The following is a 20,402-nucleotide window of genomic DNA, read 5'->3' as shown; positions in this document are numbered from 1 at the left end:
TTTTTTTTTTTTAGTTTCTGCTTTATAACAAAGTGAATCAGTCATACATATACATCTGTTCCCACATCCCTTCCCTCATGCATCTCCCTCCCTCCCACCCTCCCCATCCCACCCCTCCAGGCGGTCACAAAGCACCGAGCTGATCTCCCTGTGCTCTGCGGCTGCTTCCCACTATCTATCTACCTTACGTTTGGTAGTGTATATATGTCCATGCCTCTCTTTCGCTTTGTCACAGCTTACCCTTCCCCCTCCCCATATCCTCAAGTCCATTCTCAAGTAGGTCTGTGTCTTTATTCCCGTTTTACCCCTAGGTTCTTCATGACATTTTTTTTTTTAATTCCATATATATGTGTTAGCATACGGTATTTGTCTTTCTCTTTCTGACTTACTTCACTCTGTATGACAGACTCTAGGTCTATCCACCTCATTACAAATAGCTCAGTTTCGTTTCTTTTTATGGCTGAGTAATATTCCATTGTATATATGTGCCACATCTTCTTTATCCATTCATCCGATGATGGACACTTAGGTTGTTTCCAGCTCCGGGCTATTGTGAATAGAGCTGCAATGAACATTTTGGTACATGTCTCTTTTTGGTTTTCTCAGGGTATATGCCTAGTAGTGGGATTGCTGATCCTTTTAAACAGAGATCAGGTTGCTCACTCCACATTTTGACGACATAGCAAAGTGCTGCCATGGCCTCTAAGGTTCCGCCTGGTCTGACCGCCTGCCAGCCCCTCCGCGCAGCCACAGAAGCTCCGTCCCACCGTAGGGCCTTTGGAGTTGCTGTTTCATCCGCCTGGGATGCTCTCCCTCCTGCTCTTTATAGGCGGCGCTCCTTCACTTTGTTCAGATTTGGGCTCAGGTATCCTCTCCTCAAAACATGCGCCCCGATGACCTTCTCTCTCCTCCGTACTCCCACCCGGATGAGGAGGTCCCTGTGGCCACTGGGACAAATTGCCCCAAACTCAGTGCCTTAAGACAATGCACATTTATTCTCTTATGGTTCTGGATGTCAGAAGCCCCAAATCAGTTTCACTGGGTGGAAGTCAAAGTGTCAGCAAGGCCATGTTCCCTGCAGAGGCTCTAAAGGAGAAACTGTTGGCCTGCCTTTTCCAGCTTCTAGAGCTGCCTTGTGTGTATTCTGTGTCTCAGGGCTCCTTCCTCCATCCTCAAAGCCAGGAGGGTAGCATCTTGCTTCAGTTATCACATCGGTCTCTGCTGTAGTCAAATCTCCCTCTGCCTTCCTCTTACGAGGACACCTCTGATTGATTACATTTAGGGGCCACCCAGATAATCCAGGATAATTGTAAGGGAAGATACAAGTTAAAACTAAGAAAAGTAAGTTTTAATTCTCCCTGGTACAAAAACGGAAAAACTCTCCCCGCCCTCCACTAACAGCATTTTCTTTAGAAAACTTCTAATTGGAAGTTCTTTCTTTGCCCCTTTGAGGTGTATATAAATCTTTTTACAGCTCACTAAGCCTCTTGCTGGCTTTACAACCCAGGACCGTCTTTCTCCAGGACCTGGGAGCCATCTCTCCGAAACGCAAACATCAAGGGAACAGCGGCCAGTGTCCCCTGCCTGCGGGAGGTGGGAGCCTACCTCTCCAGCAGCACCGGGCTCCGGGCTGCAAACCTCCTCCCGTCACCAAGATACAAGAAGTGGATGTTTCCTTTGCATAAAGGCAATTAGCTATCACGGGTGGCCACCAATTCCAGGCGAATTTAGGGTGAACTCTGTGTGACAAATGGTCAAGTCCTCTTACCCGAGGACTGGCTATGCTTTCCCTGGAGAACACGTGTGCAGTGGGGTCGCACCTGCTGGGCTATAAAATAGGGTGAGGACTTCCCTGTGGCCAAGTGGTTAAGGATCCGCCTGCCAATGCAGGGGACACGGGTTCGATCCCTGGTCCGGGAAGATCCCAAATGCCACGGAGCAACTAAGCCCGTGCGCCACAACTACTGAGCCTACACTCTAGGGCCCAGGAGCCATAACTACTAAAGCCCGCGTGCCTAGAGCCCATGCTCCGCAACAAGAGAAGCCACCACAATGAGAAGCCCGTGCACCGCAACGAAGTGTAGCCCCTGCTCGCTGCAACTAGAGAAAGCCCACGCGTAACAACGAAGACCCAACACAGCCAAAAGAAAAATTAGGGTGAAATTTCTTTCTGTCTTTGCCGTCTCTTAGTGCATTGCCTGTGACGTGCATCTCTTTCTGGCACAATGCCTATCCAATAATAAAACTGTTTTCTTTCTCTTCTACCTTTGCGCAGGGCTTTTCTGGGTAGGCAGGAGATTTTCTTTTCAATTTTATTTCCCCGACATAATCGCCCCATCTCAAAATTCTTAGGTTAATCACATCTGCAGTCCTTTTTGCCATATAAGGGAACATTCACAGGTTCTAGGGATTAGGGCCTGAGCAGGGACTAAGGCCTGGACAGGGATTAGAGCCATTATTCAGCCCACCATCCACTCCTACCCCATCACCTTCTAGCCCCCCTACTCAACTTTATTGATCTTCATAAAGATCAATATCGCTTCTTATCACTTACCTGAAATTATTTGGATGTGTATTCAGTTAGATAGTTTTTTTTGCGTGTGTGTGGTATGCGGGCCTCTCACTGCTGTGGCCTCTCCCGTTGCGGAGCACAGGCTCCGGACGCGCAGGCTCAGCGGCCATGGCTCACGGGCCCAGCCGCTCCGAGGCATGTGGGATCTTCCCGGACCGGGGCACGAACCCGTGTCCCCTGCATCGGCAGGCGGACTCTCAACCACTGCGCCATCAGGGAAGCCCAGTTAGATAGTTTTTGTCTAGTTACCCAGCACAATATAAGCCACGTGAAGGCAGGGATTGAACTGTCTTTTTTAACCACCGCATAGCCAGCCCCTAGAAAGGTGCCAGCCCCTGGCAGGAACTCCATGAGTGTTTGTAGACCAAATGGAAGAGGAAATATGAGCTCTTGATCCCATGGTGAAGCGAGCTGGATTAGAGTAGCCACTCGGAGTAGCCGAAACAGCAGCCCCAGCCAGTTATCAACCAGTGAACTTCAAACCTCCTCCCTTGGCTACTGCTTGTTAAGCAGGCGATGGAGTCGGACAGAGCTTTTAGTGAGACAGAAAAAAACACTTTTTCTTACAGAAAAATTCCAATCAGTATGTGAGTGAGGCAAAGAACAAGGAACCTGGGAGAAAACTTCAGTCCATAGCTCTCGCACTGGAAGGGCTCTGGTTGTAGGCAGCAGTGCCTTGAACATATTCCTTTATCTGGAACATTATTCCAGAATAACTGGAGGGCAGGAATCCTTAGGGAACCTCTGGCTCTGAGGGGGACTGACATGGCCAGTCACACGTTCAGCAGCGGAGAGGGTGCTCCATGCTCTGGAGACCACGATTACCACCAACTAGGGATTTGGTCTTAGGACCACACATTGCCAGGAGAAGCTGCCACAGATCATCTTGGTGTCTCAGCCGAGAGAGAAAGTACTCGCTTTCCCCTAGAAGTCGACATTTTTACCCTTTCAAGGTCAAATCTCATCTATGTCTTTTGTACTCCAGACTGGCATCAGGCTGTGTCTTCTTCAACTAAATTCAAAAGATGGATTTAGAGGCCAGTGTGTAGCTGTTCTTGGTTTAAAATCTACTAAAAGCCAAGCTTGATTTGGAAACACAAGACAATTCTAAACAGAATCTCTGTGAAGCCTGTGATTTAGCAGAAGCAGGTGTATTTTCAAGTGTTTTGTTTCCTGTGAGTGCCACGTGCTGCTGTTTATGAACTCCATCTGTACCTGTTTACCAGGTAACAAAAATGCTGCCTCTAACCTTAGCTCATTCCTACCCAGACTCCTCTTGAAAAAAACCACTCGAGGTAGTTGGAGGAATCAGAGTGTAAACCTGGCTTCAACTTGATGCCTTCTGATCAGCTCCAAGATAAAATCTGGGTCACAGGGCTTCCCTGCTGGTGCAGTGGTTGAGAGTCTGCCTGCCGATGCAGGGGACACGGGTTCGTGCCCCGGTCTGGGAAGATCCCACATGCCGCGGAGCGGCTGGGCCCGTGAGCCATGCCGCTGAGCCTGCGCGTCCGGAGCCTGTGCTCCGCAACGGGAGAGGCCACAACAGTAAGAGGCCCGCGTACCGAAAAAAAAAAAAAAAAATCTGGGTCACAGTTAGATTTGGTGCCTCCGGAGTTGGCCAGTGAAGTCTCTGATGTTCTCAGAACTGGTTTGCCTTCGCTGTCTTAAAACATGAGAAGAGAGTTTCCCCTTACCAGGATTTCAGGTTTATTTTGGGGGTGTTATTAGAAATTAAAACAATATAGCATGTTTAACTGCTGCACAGTAACATTCTATTAAGTTACTACATCCAACAAATAATATACCAAGTAGAATTCATTTTAAAAAAGAACACTTGAAAAGTATTTAATTTCAGGGATTCCCTGGCGGTTCAGTGGTTAGGGCTCCGCGCTTCCACTGCCAGGGGCCCAGGTTCAATCTGTGGTCGGGGGAACTAAGATCCCACAAGCCATGTGGTGTGGCCAAAAACAAACAAACAAACAAACAAAAACTGTTTAATTTCATAGTATCTAAACTACCCTATGTGCCTTCCACTGGCTTAGATGCGGCTTATTATCCCTGCTGTGCGCTGGTTTACGGTCATAACAAACATGCATGTGATATATGAATACAAAACCACTGCAACAAATTGGCATGATTTATGGGTCAGATGGAGTTAAGAGAAGTTCTTAGAATTAAATCAGGGACCAAAAAGTGATGATAGGGCTTCCCTGGTGGCGCAGTGGTTGAGAGTCTGCCTGCCGATGCAGGGGACACGGGTTCGTGCCCCGGTCCGGGAAGATCCCACATGCCTCGGAGCGGCTGGGCCCGTGAGCCATGGCCGCTGAGCCTGTGAGTCCGGAGCCTGTGCTCCACAACGGGAGAGGTCACAACAGTGAGAGGTCCGCGTACCACACACACACACACACACACACACACACACACACAAAGTGATGATAGGCTACCGCAAGTATGTAAGAAAAATAGCTCCACAGCCTTGTTATTTAAAAAAATAGGGAATTGTTAAGGGCAAAGACCTAGCTTGTGCTCACCATCGCCATCTAGTGGTAGATCATGGAGTGACGTCTAATGGGCTCCTTGGCATCTGTTGGACATTCAGCTTGATATTTGCCTTCTGACCGCTTCGATTTAGGAAAATATTTTGCACTCAGGAAGCGTCTTTTTAAATGTATTTGATAAAGGTGCAAGTTCCTTTTGTTAGTTTGCTGAATTTCCTTTAAAGACTCATCATAATGGTATGTTACATTAATGGTTAAGTGCATCCACTGATTAAAATCCAAGTTTCATTTCCGGCCACATTAAAACGTTAAAAACGGCATCCTGATTTCTTATCCTTTCCTTGGAGCTAAATAAGATTCATATGTTTATTCTCAAGAGGGCAATTTTTAGTTTTTCAGCTTAGCACTAGCCATCCTAGCTTTGTCCTTTTGATCACAAAGCACCTGATTATCGTGTCGCAGACAAAAACTTGCTTCTTCAAATAATCAGGTTGAGTGCATAGCACCAAGTCTTAGGACTTGGACTCTGCTGGAGACCAGAGGCTTTGCTCTGTAAAAATGGAATCAGGTGAGGGCAATGGACCAAATGAGAGCAGAAGGGCAAAGTCAAAGTCCCTGTGCTAATGATGGCTCTCAGCCCCCTGACCCCACCTGGCACCCAGAACACAACCAGCCTAGCACTACTCACAAACAAAAGCTCACAGGACTCTTGGAAACATTGGACGGCTACAAAGAAAAGACCTATGGATAATACCAACACTGGAGATCATTCAAACAATAACAAAAAATCAGGCTTACTACCTGATCCCCCTACAGTGCAGCCCGCCAGTTGACAGGGCCCCAGACTTTCCACAAAACTTTCAACTGGGCATTTGAGGAATGCTTCCGACCCGAAAGACCAAAACCATGAACTGAAATAAGGAGCAGATAGAACGTTTTAAAAGAAATTCCATAATTACAGCATGGTATTTTTAAATAGGAAAGAGCTTTTTTTTTTTTTTGCGGTACGCAGGCCTCTCACCGTTGTGGCCTCTGCCGTTGCAGAGCACAGTCTCCAGACGCGCAGGCTCAGCAGCCATGGCTCACGGGCCTAGCCGCTCCGTGTCATGTGGGATCTTCCCGGGGCACGAACCCGTGTCCCCTGCATCAGCAGGCGGACTCTCAACCACTGCGCCACCAGGGAAGCCTGGAAAGAGCTTCTGACACTAAAAAACACAACTGAAATTTTAATTTAAAAGTTCAATAAAAGGTATGAAAGATAAGGTCAAGAATATCACATTACTAAAATCAGAAATGAAAGTGGAGACATTACTACTGATCTGACAGAAATAAATAGTATTATGAGAGTACTATGAACAACTGTATGCCAAAAAATTGGATAACAGACGAAATGGACAAATTTCTAGAAACATAAAACCTACCAAGAGTAAATCACAAAGAAATAGAAAATCTGGATAAACCTATAACTGGCAAGGAGATTGAGTCAGTAATCAAAAATATCTCAACGAAGAAAAGCCTAGGACCAGATGGCTTCACTGGTGAATTTTATCAAACATTTTAAAGAAGTAATATGAATTATTCTCAAACTTTTCCAAAACATTGAAGAGGAAGAAACGCTTCCTAAATAATTCTATGAAGCCAGCATTGCCCTGATACCAAAGCCAGAAAAAAAAAAAAAAAAACCTGCAAGAAAACTATAGACCAATATCCCTTATGAACATTGATGCAAAAGAAAAAACCTCAACAAAATATTAGCAAACAAAATTCAGCAGCTATTAAAAGGATTATACACTATGACCAAGTGAGATTTATTCTTGGTACTTTCAAGATATTTCAACATATAAAAATCCACCAGTTTAATAAACCACAATAACAGAATGAAGAAAAAAAATACATGGGGAATTCCCAGGCGGTCCAATGGTTAGGACTCTGTGCTTTCACTGTGGAGGGCTCGGGTTCAATCCCTGGTCAGGGAACTAAGATCCCACAAGCCGTGCAGCGTGGCCAAAAAACAAACAAAAACAAACAAAACAAAAACCACACGATCATCTCAACTGAAGCAGAAAAAGCATTTGACAAAATTCAATACCCTTTCGTGATAAAACCACTCAACAAACCAGTAATAGAGGGAAACTATCTCAACTTAATAAAAGCCATATATGAGAAACCCATAGTGAACATCACACTCAAATGGCAAAAAACTGAAAGCTTCTCCTCTAAGATCAGGAACAAGGCACTGCTGTCTGTTTTTACCATTTCTATTCAACAAAGTACTGGAAGTTCTAGCCAGAGCAACTGGACAACAGAAGCAATAAACAGATAAGCTGAACTTCAAGAAAATTGAAAACTTTTGTGCATCAAAGTACACTATGAACAGAGTGAAAAAGCAACCCATAGAATGGGAGAGAGTATTTGCAGATCCTATATCTGATAGGAATTAACATCCAGAATATAAAAGAACTCCTACAACTCAACAACAAACAAACAAACAAGTTAAAATATGGTCAAAGGAGTTTCATAGTGATTTCTCCAAAGAAGGTATACAAATGGCCAAAGAGCACAAAAGAGTATCCAAAAGGAACAGGAAGATTTGAAAAAGAAGCAAATAGAATGTCTAGAAAAATTTTAATGGAACCTAAAATTTAATAGAATGATTAAAAGCAGATTACACATAACTGAAGCAGAAATTAGTACACCTGGTAAATAATGAATGAATGATTTAACCAGAATGCAGCACGTAGAATAAAGAGATGAAAAATAAAAAAATACAAAAGGGATTAGGAGATAAGGAAGCTAGAGTGAGAGGGTCTAACAAGCATCTGATCAAAATTTCAGAAGGAAATATTAGGAAGAATGTGGGAAAGGAACTATAAGGAATTATAAGGCATAATTCAGAGAGTATCCCAGGTTTTAAAAACAAGAGTGTGTGGAACTTCCCTGTGGTCCAGTGGTCAAGACTTCGCCTTCCAATGCATGGGGGGTACTGGTTTGATCCTTGGTCAGGGAGCTAAGATCCCATATGCCTCGCGGCCAAAAAAACCAAAACATAAAACAGAAGCAATATTGTAACAAATTCAATAAAGACTTTAAAAAATGGTCCACATCAAAATATAAATAAAATAAATACATAAAAAGAAACAGAAGGGTGTGAACTCAGAATTCTTTAGAGTAATTCTTCAGGCGGAAACCTGGAATTCCCTCCTGATACCCCTCTCCGTGGAGCCCACGTTTGGTCTATCACCAAACCCTTTTACTTCCCAGGCGCTCCTCTTATCTGCCTGCTTTGCTCCATCTTCACCGCCCCCATTTCTGCCACGTTCATTGACAACTGTCTTTGTCTCCTACCGAGGGCGTCCCGCACCTGGACATGTCCCCTCTCGTCCACTCTCTACATACTTGCCAGGGTGAGTTTTCAAAAATGCTGTTTGTTTTGTGATTTTTAAACTTCTAAAAACGAATTTTACACTTTAAGCAATAAATTACCCAGACGGTATGAAATTGTAAAAATACGAAGGGCATGCAGTTTCCTCTTTCCCCTTTACCTCAGCCAGACAGTTCCTCTCCTCAGAGGCAACCATTGCTACAAGTTTTTTGTTTTTCCTTCTAGAAATATCCCATGCATTTATGAACATATATAGACACCATGGTTCATAATGAGCACTTGACATGTGGCCAGTGTGACTGAGGTGCTGGAATTTTCAAACAAGAGACCGATGTTTCCCACATTGCTTCATTCACTGAATATTGAAAATATTTGGGCTCACTTTTCTCAATGGACTCTGTGCAAGTGTCATGGACACAGTTGTTAAAATTGTTCGGTATTTAAGTGCAAATACTGTGAAACATCAGCAGTTTAGGGGGCTATTGAAAGAAGTAGGAGACCATGAATTTAAGAAGCTTTTCGTTGCCAACACTTATTGGTTGAGTCATGCAAGGGTTTTACTAAGGTTTACTGCACTGTTAATGCCAAGATTTTCTTTCTTTTTTTTTTTTTTTACTCCAAGATTTTCTTGAAACAAAAAAGAATGTTAACCAAATATTCAGCATCAAAGATTTTAAATGTCAGTGTAAGTTTTCTCACCGATATCACACTACGTATGATCAAGGTACATCTGAAGCTCCAAAGAAAGGAAAAGTTCATTTGTGACCTGTCCAGACAAATATAAGAATTTCAAATTAAATCTTTTACTAATAGAGATCAATAATTATGACTTTGCATACTTTTCTCACATGAACCAATATGTAAAGGATTTTAATTACAGTAGACAGCATGATGTAAAGTGGCTGCAAAATTTACAAGAAAAATTTGAAGAATAGTTGGTTGATTTGATACATTTATAGTTGCTTTTGAATTTATGCAATATTCTTTCGAATTTATGTCAATTATACTGAGTTGATACAAAAAGTAGTGAATGTAGCTAACTCAGACAGGTGTAGTTTTGAAACTGATATGCTTTTGCTTCAAGGTCACATTGATTCTCTGAAAAAAACATATACTAGTTTGTCCCTGTGGTAGCAAATATTAAAGGAAAATGTTTTGGGTACTCAGTTCGGTTATTGGAAAACTTTGCTAGAATGACTCGGATATGTGAATCTCCACTTTCAACTGTGATGCCCGGGAAGGTCATTAACCACTACTAAGTAGCTAAGTGTTGTCACCGCTCCCCTGGGTTGGGACGCGTCACCTGGTGCTGAGCTCATGAATGTGCGTTAAGTAGCCCCTTCACATGTCCCCACCCGTGACTGCCCTGCAGTGGGTTGCCCGCCCCTCACATTCCTTTCTCCCAAAGGGAACTTTGTCTGGCTGTGTGACCTACACTGTATTTGCACCCAGCGCCCAGCCTCCTTCCTTGCCGGCTGCCACCACGCTGCACCAGCCTCCCTGGCTCCCCCAGGCCTCATACAGCCCCTACCAAAGGCAGGAGGACTTCTATCCCAGCTTGTCCTCAGCTCAAAGTTTTCTGTGGTCACCCATCCCCAGGACGTCCCCGGCACGAGGCCCTGGGCTGGGAAATGTGTTCTGCATGCGTATTGTCTCTCCAGCCCCCACCCCAGAAGCTCCTGGAGAACAAAGACCCCAGCGCTCATCTCTGCTTAACGACCGTCACTCACAGATGGGACTGAAATGTTGACGGTGGGATTTCAGCCGCCAGAACCGGCTAATTGAAGCCAAGGATCCTTCTGGCACCCCCAGAGCACATTTCAAAGGAAGCTTTCAGCTCCACGTGGAGAATCCTGGCAGGGGTACATAGGGAAGGGAAGAAAACCTTGGGCCACACACTGGGTCATCTGTCACTTTCCTCTTTCCACTTTGCTCGTTTAATCCTCAAAACAACCCCTACAGGTAGGGTCTCTGACCCCCCCGCACAGAGAAGGGAGCAGAAGTTTCAGGCATCTGGGCAGGTAAGTGAGGTCCTCTCTGTGGGAGACCAGCCCTGGTGACGGACACACCAAGTCCCGGAGCTTGTTCTTATTTGCTCAGGACCAGCAGGAGTTGGACCCCTGTCTTCCCTGACCCCCCATCAGCCTTATGAATCCCTCACCCTTCACCCACGTGAGACGCTGCAGTCTGTCCCCACCATGGGTGGGACATGATCCTTCACGACTGGACATGTGTGCTGGTGTTGGAGGTGGTCAGACACCAGAGTCGCCTCTAAAGGAGACGCCTTCCCTCTCAGAGCGGCTTTAGGGCGCGGGAAGCAGGGGGAGGGATAAATGACTCCTTAAGGTCTCGTGTGGTTTTGAGGGTGTCTGTGTTTCTGGCAAGACTTTCCTGAAATCAGTGTCTCGGGGACGCTAGGGACTGGTCGCCCGGGAAGGGCCTAAGGAAGGGGCAGCCCTACCTGGGGGGCAGGGCAGTGCCACATCCCACTGCGAAGAGGCCTGGTCAGCCAAGCCGAGCCGAGAAGGCCAACAGCTGGGGCTCCTCTGCTGGGGCAGCGGGAGGAGAGGGGACGGGAGGGTGGGACGGGGAGGGAAGTCCCGGGAGGGCTGGCGGCCCTGGCGGGTGGGGAGGAGCCTCAGCTGCTGGGAGCTGGAGGGGGCCCAGGAGGTGGGAGGGGGAGGAGAGGGGGGCCGACCCGAGAGGGACGCCGGAGGGGGTGCCGGGAAGAGGCTGACAGCCTGGCCAGGAGTGGGCCTCGGCCGTGGCCTCGGGAGGGGAAGCGTAGGAGAGACCCCAAGGCGCAAGAAAGGAGGTGAGGAGGGGAGAATGGCAGGACAGCTGGATGGGAGGGTGGGGCGGGCAAAGGGCGCAGCTCCAAAGGGCAAGATTGGGCAACTTGTCTGTGAGCCCTCTCTTCAAGGCAAGACCCTGGTAGCTTTTCACTGCGGGGGTCTCAGTTTCCACATCTGTGGCTTTCTGGTCCCAAGAAGACTGTACAGGCAGAGTTCCCGGGGAGGGTCCAGCCCTCAGGAGACCCCAGTCATGGATTGGGGGGGGCGGGATCAGAGGGCTGGGAGAGGGCTGGTGGCAAAGGCTCTAGAAAAAACAGCCAGGGAGGGAGGGTCTGCTCTGGAAAGAAAGCCCTGGTGGGTCCGAGGAGAGGCCCCCATTTCTGGGGTGGGGGGCTCGGAGGGCCAAGGGCACCGGGCCATTTCAGCACAGGGAGGGTTAAGCATCCTCCCACTTCCCACCGGCTCTTGGCCCCTCCCTCGTGTTCACATCCTCTCCAAAATAGTCAGCCTCCAGCTGGCCTCCATTCTGGGTCTGCCCCTCCCCTGCGGGCCGCATGCTGAGGGTCAGGGCCCAGGACTCCACAGAGCCAGCGGTCTGGGGACTGGGGTCAGAGACAATGGGAGAGAACATGGGCCAGAAACGCGGGGGAGGGCTGGAGGGGGCAACAGTGCTGCTGCCCAAGCTGCTGGGCCGAGGACTACAGCCAACTCAGCACCTACCCAGGACAGGGCCAAAGCCGCCCTGAGCTGGACCTGGGAACAGAGGGGTCAGGGGAGGGGGAGGGGAAGGGCCAGGGGAATACCAGGGCAATCTCAGCAAAGCGCCACTCCCTGTCCCTCCACCTTTGCCCAGAGCTCTACCAGATGTGGTCCCCAAGCCACAGGGCCCGGGAGTTAGTGGCTCCGCGGGCTGGCACATGAGCTGAGGATCCACACATACCCTTCGCAGGGTCAGGGTGACTAAGGTGAAGCCATGTGGCAGCTGTTGCTCCCGCTGGCCCTGTGGCCGGGCGCCATGGGCTTGGGCAGGGCGGAGCTCACGGCGGCCCAGCACCGGGGCCTGCAGGTGGCCCTGGAGGAGTTCCACAAGCATCCGCCCGTGCAGTGGGCCTTCCGGGATACCAGTGTGGACAGTGCCATGGACATGGTGAGCGACACCCCAGGGAGGGGAGGGGGATGGTCGGCACGTTCCCAGGGTTCCCAGGGAGGAGGTACAAGGGCGCCTGGGCCCCGGCGGCACCCAGCTCTCCAGAGAAGGGCCAGCCAGCCCAGCCATCTCCTGGGACGCGCTGTCTCATGGCGGGGCGGAGGGACAGGTCACGTCCAGGAAGGGCGCTGCCTGCTCAGCTGGCTGCTGGCCTTCCTCTGTCTGTGGGTAGCCCTTCCCGGCCGGGACCTTTGTGAGGCTGGAGTTTAAGCTCCAGCAGACGAACTGCAGGAAGAAGGACTGGAAGAAAGCTGAGTGCACGGTCAAGCCCAGCGGGGTGAGTGAAGGCACACGCGTGTGACGGGGCATGTGCTCCGTGCGGGGGTGTGCGACTGGGGTTCAGTAGGAGATCCAGCGAGAAGCCTCAGGCTGGAGACCCCAGGGCGGAGCAGCCTCCCTGGCAGATGACTTGCCTGTCTCGGCTGGTGGTTGTGATGGTTGCAGGTGGGCTGGGGGCCTGGACAGGCAGGAGGAGGGACGGCTGGGCTACCCCGAGGACACATGCTCTTCAGAGTGGGTCCACCTTCCATGCCATCCAAGTTCCTCTCTCAGGTTTCGCGTCACCGGTGGAAGAAGGCCATGGTATGGGCTTCGGGTGGTCCCTACCCTAGGCCTGGTGAATTCCCCATTTCCTGTGTGTTTTCAAGTGGAGATGGCCCAGCCCGGGCTGATTCATAACAGGGCTTGACTGTCATCAGCCACCTTGGGGTCAAAGTCACTGCCATGGGGGCGATCCTGGGGCCGGGAGCGCAACCATCTGGTGTCCAGTCTCAGCTCTGCCAACCACCAGCCCTGTTACTTCCCAGGTTCTTTGAAGGCCTCAGTTTCCTCCATCTGTTAAGGGAGGGACTGGATTATACTAGTGGTTTTCTAGACTTTTATACCAGGACCATTGTGTTCAATTCAAATCTTACAAGAAAATACAAATAAATGTAACAGATGACAGCAGAGCGGCTCAGGTGGAAGTCAGGTGGGGAGAACCCACCTGGACGAGGAGTCCCACCTACACACACGCACGCGCGCATGCACACACTCACACACTCAGGGCTCATAGTTTGAAAACTGCAGGGTGGTTTGACTTCCGAAATTTCCCGGTCTGAGGGTGGGCTGAGCCTGGGACCACCTGGCCTGCCAGGGGAACCCCCATTGTACGCTGCCCCCCAGTTCCCACTCTCACCCTCGGGGCCGCAGGCCTCCCCTCACTCACCCCTTTCCTCTCTGAGCTCTATGCCCCCCTCCCCAGAGAAAGCGGAAGTGCCTGGCCTGCATCAAGCTGGACTCTGAAGATAAAGTCCTGGGCCGGATGGTCCACTGCCCCATAGAGACACAGGTTCAACGGGTAAGAGTGGGTGGAGGAGGGACCAGAGGTTGGGGAGGGAGCTGGTGGACAGAAACCGGGCCTGCGGGAGAGGTTGGAGGCGGAAGCCTGCATGGAGGGGCGAGGAGGGTTCTGGGCCTGGGCCTCCTCTGGGCCTGGGGGATGGGGGCGTGGAGGGGGCTCGGCCTGAGCAGCTCGGCTGCAGCAGGAGCTACAGGAGCGCCAGGAGGCCCAGTGCAGCAGGGTGGAGCGCGCCGGCGAGGACCCTCACGGCCACTACTTCCCGGGGCAGTTCGCCTTCTTGAAAGCCTTGCCCCCCAGCTGAGGCCTGACTGGTAGGTGGCCGGCCAGGAGGGAGGACGAGGCGGAGGACAGCCAGGTGGGGCAGGGATGGAGAGGAGGCTGGAGCTGTGGCTGGCCTGCCGGAGGCAGGAGGAGAGAGGCTGGGAGCCTGAAGACAGCTGGGACGGGGCACAAACAGCCTCCGTCATACCCAGTCTTAGTTTCTCTTCCCTTCCCTCTAGAATTTCACCCGGCTTCCTGGAAGCAGCGTGAGGGAAGTAACAAGTGAAAGCCCGCCCTCCCTTCTCTCCGCCCAGGTTGGACTGTCCCATTGTCCCTAATAAAAGTGCTCTAGAGCTGCGTTCTCTCCTCCCCTCGCATTCCCTCCCTCCCTCCTGAGAGCAGCAGGAGGAAAAGGCCCCAGTGCTCCAGCCTCACAGGGAGAAAGCAGAGCCCGGAGGGGGAGCAGGATGCCTCACATCAGGACGACACCCAGAAAGCTGCATGCTCCTCCTTCCCCAGGAGAGGCCAGAGGCAGCAGGGACCCAGGCTTGTTTTCAGGGGCCCACGCGCAATGACAGGCAGCGATGCAAATTAAAACACGAGTATTTAATGAGGATTGCACGGGTGGGCATGGCAGTGGAGGCTTCAGGGAGACCCGGGACTGGGGGGCACAGCAGAGGGTCACTTGGACAGGCCAACCTGGAAGATGCGGCTTCCATGCTCCGAGCTCTGCCGCGTCCTCTCCCAGGACGGGCTGGGCAGGAGGCTCGCCATCCCCGCCTCTCACCTTTAGCCTTAGGACCAAGCAACTTTATTCCACTAAAGCCTCAGGCTCAGGCAGCCAGGAGTGGCAGCAGCTGTGGACACGAGGAGGCCGTGCCTCCTCCCAGGAGCACAGCGTAGGTACAGGACAGCCTCACACGGTGCCAGCTGCCTGAGGAGGGTCCAAGGGAGGTGTGTCCCTGATGGATGGGTGGGGAATTTTCCTTGAGGGAGGTGTGAGAGGGAGGGGAGGTGTGAGAGGGAGGGGGGCTGCTCTTAGGCAAGGGGCCCCGTGTGCAGGGCCCGTGTGCAGGGCCAGTGGCCAGCATGATGAAACCATGAAGGCAAGCAGGGAGGCCACAGCGCGCCAGCCCCAAGGGCCACGGCCACAGGGCGCATTCAAAAGACAAAGGAGGTGGCGCGGGCGGGGCTGAGCGCCTGCTCGGCCTGGGCCAGGCTGTCCCTGGCCTGGCGGTCCAGGTCGTGACACTCCTGCAGCGTGTCCTGGAACTGGCGGCAGGCCTCCTCCAGGATGGAGCTGCTGCGCGTGGGCCAGGACTCCCAGTAGCCGGGCTCCACCCAGGGCTGGGCCTCCACGGCTCGCGGGCCGGAGCCGGAGCTGGGGCGCAAGGAGCTGTCCAGGTCCCGGCACAGCTGGTAGAAGTCACTGCCACGCCCGCTCACGCGCTCGCCGTCGATGACCTTCAGGCCGGGCAGCAGCTCTCGGACTGAGGCCCAGTAGGAGGGGCTGGCGCACAGCGGGTTGCTGAGCCGGGCCAAGGGGTCGCGGAGCCGCAGGCGCTCGAGGCCCCGCAGCGCCACCAGACACTGCAGCTGCCCAGGGCCGGCCAGCAGGTTGCCCGCGGCGTTGAGACTCTGCAGGTTCTCGCAGGCGGCCAGGGGCTCCAGCCCCGTCAGCCGGTTGTTGGCCACGTTGAGCACGGCCAGCTGGTGCAGGGAGGCCAGCGGGCCCAGCTGGGTGAGCGCGTTGCCCGAAAGGTCCAGCCACTCGAGGCCCAAGCACTCCCCCAGGCAGCCCAGGTCCACCAGCCCCAGGCCCTGCAGCTTCAGCAGCAGGATGGACTCCAGGGCGAACTCGCCTGAGCGCGCCTTGAGCAGCTGAGGGGTGACGCGCACCCCGTCGGCCTCCCCCGACTTCTCACCCCGAGGCTCCATGAGACGAAGTGGGTCCAGGTGGCCGGGGCCCCGGCAGCTCCGTCACGGTGATGCAGGTGCCACTGGCGGTCAGGGGGCTGCTCACCGCAAAGGACACCCCGTCCACTCGGCCTGGGCTGGACGCCTGTCTCCGACACCCCCACTCAAGGGCCAGCAGGTCCCTGAGGAGAAACAGTCAAAGAGTAAGCGGGTCTCTGAGCACCTCAGTGACCGCCCAACCTCCACCGCCAGGGCCAGAGACCTAGACGGCCCGGCGGGACCTGAGGACGGGAGTCCAGGGCGCAGGAGGGTGAAAAGCCCCTCTGAGGGAGGTGGGCCAGGCACAGGCCCTTGCCTAAGAGGGTCCTGGCTCGGCCCTGGCGGTCACGGCCATGCTGGGGGGGACTCAGGCCCGCCGTTACCCATTCTTCCCGTCTCCCGAATCTGCTCCGGAGACGCGATCTCACTACTTTCCTTTCTTGGTAACTGCTCACGATTGTCTGTATTAATTCTGAGGGGTTTCCTTCTAACCATTTACACTTATATTTGAAGAGATAACAGGTCACCATCATCGCCAATCTCTTTTGTTTCCTTCCTGGGAGAGCCATGCATTGGCAAACACAAATGAGAGCACCTGGGCCTTCTTGACAATTTTTTAAAAAATCAGCAATGAATTCAAAGTGGTTTCCATGTTCCATGGGCCAACTTGTGACCTCTGGTGGCAGCTGTGGGGCCTGAGGGCTCAGCCTTCAGTCCTTGATGAGGAAACTGAGGTGAGGGAGGGCGGGGACAGCAGAGGGACGGGGAGTAAGTGGCAGCACTTCCAGGCCCCTCCCCTTTGCTCCCCCGACCCTTGCCTGTCAAGACCAGCTCTTCACTGTGGCACCAACTGAACAGCGCCCATCGCTGCCAGCCAGACAGCATGGTTCCAGCTGCAAACACGGGCCAAGGGGGGGGTGGGGAGGGGAGGCCGGGCAGTCAAGGAAGCCGTCCTGGAAGGAGGGCAGGGTGGCACCTATGTTGTATCCAGGAAAGGGGAGGGAGGGTACTTTCTAGTCGCCAGTGGCCGTGGGGTGGCAGAAACCCAGGTGTCAGTGCAAGACAAGAGCACGAGGCAGGAGGCCAGGGGGAGGGACGCCGGCGATGCCGAGCCAGCGCAGAAGGGTCAGGGTCTAAGAAGAGAGGAAAACAAGCAGACCTCTGCTCCGAGTGGCAGCTCCCCAACCCCACAGACTCTGGCCGGGCCCAGGCCAGGCGGGGTGAGGCCTGCAGAGAAACAAGGAGCCTTTCACTCCTGTTTACAAAACCTGGGGCTCCAGAGCCTCCGCCAGGCCCCGAGGCTGCGTTTCCATAGCAACACCACTCCTCAGGCCCCCTCCAAGGAAATCAGACCCAGAGCTCCTCCCACACGCCCCAGGGAGCTGGGGAGGCTGCTAACACATCCGACCCCCACCCCACCTCTGAGAAGGGGGCCCTACATCCTTCCCCAGCTCCCCTCCAGTCTGCAGCAGCCCAGCTCCCTCTTCACTTCTACCAACGTTTCTGCCCAAAAGGCATGGAGGCACCCGCTAAGAAACCTGGTCACTCTACGGAAGCATCTGCTGGGTTTGTAAGCAGCGAGCGATGCAGTCACCTCCATGTTGGTTAAACCTGCTCTGGCCCACAGGGCACCGGGCACCAGAGATGGGCCATAAAAGCACTAGCCAGAGACCAGGACCCCGCCCGAGGGCAAGGAGCGATGCGATGAGAGGAGGGAGGAGATCGATCGTGTGCCCGGAACCTGGCCATGTGACCGGAGGCTGGGCTCCTGTCTCGCACTTGGGGTGTCCTGTGGCATCGGCCTCAGGAGGCAGCGGCGAGTCCAGGATGACGGGGTCCAGGCACCGTCTGAGAGCGAGGCACAACGGGCCAGCCTCGGGGGGACACCACCTCTTCAAGTATCTGCGGGCCTCTCTCCAGGGGTACGCACATCCTCCCAGCCACTATTTTGGGGGTGAAAGCGGTCAGGAAGCCCTGGTGTACAGTCAGGGGCTGAAGTCGGGACAACACCCACATGCCCTGAGGCTGAACGGAGGGTACTGATGAGCAGCTGGGGGTGGGGAAGACAACACGCCAGGCTCCAGGGAAGAGCCACCAGCCCCGTGTTCAAATGCCCCGCCGCCGCCGCTGGGGGGACGGGCTGGGGGGGAAGCGATGCCCTGAGGAACCCCGTCAGCGATGGGGATGGAGGTGGTGCGCAAAGGGAGGGAAAGAACAAGGGGGCGGGCAGAGAACGGCGTGCGCGTGCCCACGTCCTGCGGAAGAGGACGGGGGAGCGGGAAGATCGCACTGGGACTGGACGTCAGGCCTCCTGTGCCCCCAAGGTCCCATGTGGCAGGAGCCACGTGCCCCGCCAGCACTTGGCCCTGTGCCCTCGGCCCCGGGTCCCACGCCCTCGTCTGCAGTTAGATGAACAGCACCGCAGTCACAACCTGGCTCTCCAGCGTGTCCATGACCTCTGCTCTCCTCCTGGGCCCCATCGTACCTCAAATCCGCACACTTCAACCAGGCAGGGGCCCACACGCCTGTGCACACCCAGCCAGTGCAGAGGCCAGCAGCGGAGAGCAGACTCCGCGCGACGCGAGAATGGCTCGTCCACGTGCAACAGCGTTAACGTTCCTCTAAAAAACCAGAATCACCCTGGTCCTCTTCAGGAAATGAGCGAACAGAGGCTGCTGGCCCAACATGTGTCTGTGAAAAGGACTCGGTCACACGGACAAGGCTATGACTGAAACAGGTGACTCCGGATCTCCGGGGCGGGGGGGCCCATCTTCCCTTGTTCAGAGCCAGCAGTTCCGAGTCTCAGTTTACCTATGTAGGGAATGGGCCAGAAGAGGATGCTGTGAGTCGCCAGGGCAGGGCAGAGCTAAGTCTAGGGAAGAAATGGTTCAACTCGGAGCAGCCTCGGGTGGACAGTCACCTGGCCGCTTCGGTGAACTGGGGCCCCTTCCTCCGCCCCATTCCCTTCCGACCACAACCTGGCACAGGGTGCTTGGACCCGGCACTGCCGCCATCTGGGGCCGGGGTAAGTCTCTGCTGCGGAGGATCCTCTGTGCGTCCCTGTCTTCCACCCACGAGAGGACAGGAGCAATCCCCCCACAAGCTGTGACAACCAAGACATCTCTAGGCGTTGCCCAATGGCCCCTGGGGGACAAAACTGCCCGCAGTTGAGAACCACCGCTCCAGAGCCTGAGCCCCCAAGCTCGGCTCCGGACCGTCAAGCTTCTCAGCTCCTCCCTTTCACTGCCCTCGTCTTCCTCACACGCCCCCACCCTGCTGCCTTGCCGGTCCAGGCCTCCCCTCTCCGAGAACAAGGAGAGCCGCTGAGGGGAGGCCACACAGCAAGGGGACAGTGCCTCTCCCAGGAGGAGCTCGAGGGGTGGCAGCACTGACCAATGCATGGCCCCCAGGACAGCTTTAGTTAGGGCACGTGACATCCCTGCCCCCACCTGACCTACTACACCCGAATCTGCGAGAGAGGGACAGGACGCCTCCAGTTTAAGATGCTCTTAGGCGATTCTCGTTGAAGTCTGAGACCCACGTGCAATTTAAGGCAGGGAGGCAGGGAGAGGTCCAGGGCCGGGCCCTGATCTCACCACCCAAATGCACTGGATGCAGAGTCCAGACGTTAAGGGGTCGCAGCCCTAGTCTCAGCCTCTCCCCCAGGGGCGCTGGCCTCTCCTCACAGGGAGCCTGTGCAGACATGCCCTCCAGCAGCCGGGGAAGAAGACACGGCCTGAGCAGCGCGGAGGTGAGACTTCACTTCCTATCGTGGTGCTCCAACCACTGAACACAAGCTGTATAAAGCCTTATTCAAGAAAACGCCATGTTACACTGAAAATACAGCATACTAACTAGCACAGAGGGTATGATCTCAAAGTAAAAAAGGAAGTATGTCAAAGTATTCACAGAGGCTGAGTGAAAGGATTACGGTGAATTTTCCTGCTTCCTTACATTCTCAGTAACTTCCGAACGTCCTACAGTGAATTAGTCACAGTGACACAGGGGAAGCGAGGGGACAGGCTCCCGGGCTCAACCGCACGGCCAGGGCCAAAGTGCAAGTTAGGCCTTGGTGCCTCCACGCCGCCCCTCCCCTCTCAAAGTCCCTCTCCCAGCGGCCCAGCACCTCGGCGGAGCTGGACTTGGGTCTCCTGAGTGTGCCGGCCCCGCCCTTCCTTCTTTTCCCACTGATCCCACCAGAGCCTGGGCCCCATGCCCTCAGGTCCTGCACTCGACCCTAAAGGAACTCAGGCCGGTCTGTCACTGGGATACATGCCCTTTCTTGCTTCCTGAGACTGCTTTCACTGTAGAAAGAAGAAACCCCAAGGCTTCCAGCAGTCTGGAAACAAACTACAGGTGACAACGGCCACGTGATGACTGGGCGTCCCA

At 53.4% G+C, this 20,402-nt stretch overlaps 2 protein-coding genes across 3 annotated transcripts; one reads left to right on the top strand and one right to left on the bottom strand.

Annotated features, from left to right (window-relative positions):
* The first annotated feature begins 11,161 nt into the window (after positions 1-11,161).
* On the top strand, positions 11,162-14,411 carry RARRES2 (retinoic acid receptor responder 2). Of its 2 annotated transcripts, none has more exons than XM_079711099.1 (6): positions 11,162-11,267; positions 12,197-12,394; positions 12,627-12,731; positions 13,698-13,793; positions 13,981-14,107; positions 14,297-14,411. In XM_079711099.1, the coding sequence occupies exons 2-5, from the start codon at positions 12,221-12,223 to the stop codon at positions 14,095-14,097; spliced, it is 492 nt and encodes a 163-aa protein (XP_079567225.1). In that variant the 5' UTR covers positions 11,162-11,267; positions 12,197-12,220; the 3' UTR covers positions 14,098-14,107; positions 14,297-14,411. The 2 variants fall into 2 exon arrangements, with proteins under 2 accessions (XP_079567225.1, XP_079567224.1); XM_079711098.1 differs by having other exon boundaries at positions 13,978-14,107.
* A 238-nt stretch (positions 14,412-14,649) lies between these two features.
* Positions 14,650-15,995, bottom strand: LRRC61 (leucine rich repeat containing 61; the record flags this gene model as incomplete). Its single annotated transcript, XM_079710975.1, has 1 exon — positions 14,650-15,995. One exon carries the CDS (start codon positions 15,993-15,995, stop codon positions 15,219-15,221), a length of 777 nt encoding a protein of 258 aa, XP_079567101.1. The 3' UTR covers positions 14,650-15,218.
* Positions 15,996-20,402: the final 4,407 nt, after the last annotated feature.

This window comes from Hyperoodon ampullatus, assembly GCF_949752795.1.
Source record: "Hyperoodon ampullatus genome assembly, chromosome: 9".
Taxonomy (NCBI): domain Eukaryota; kingdom Metazoa; phylum Chordata; class Mammalia; order Artiodactyla; family Ziphiidae; genus Hyperoodon; species Hyperoodon ampullatus.
The sequence above is the reverse complement of the archived record's forward strand: the minus strand, read 5'-3'. Positions and strand labels throughout refer to the sequence as shown.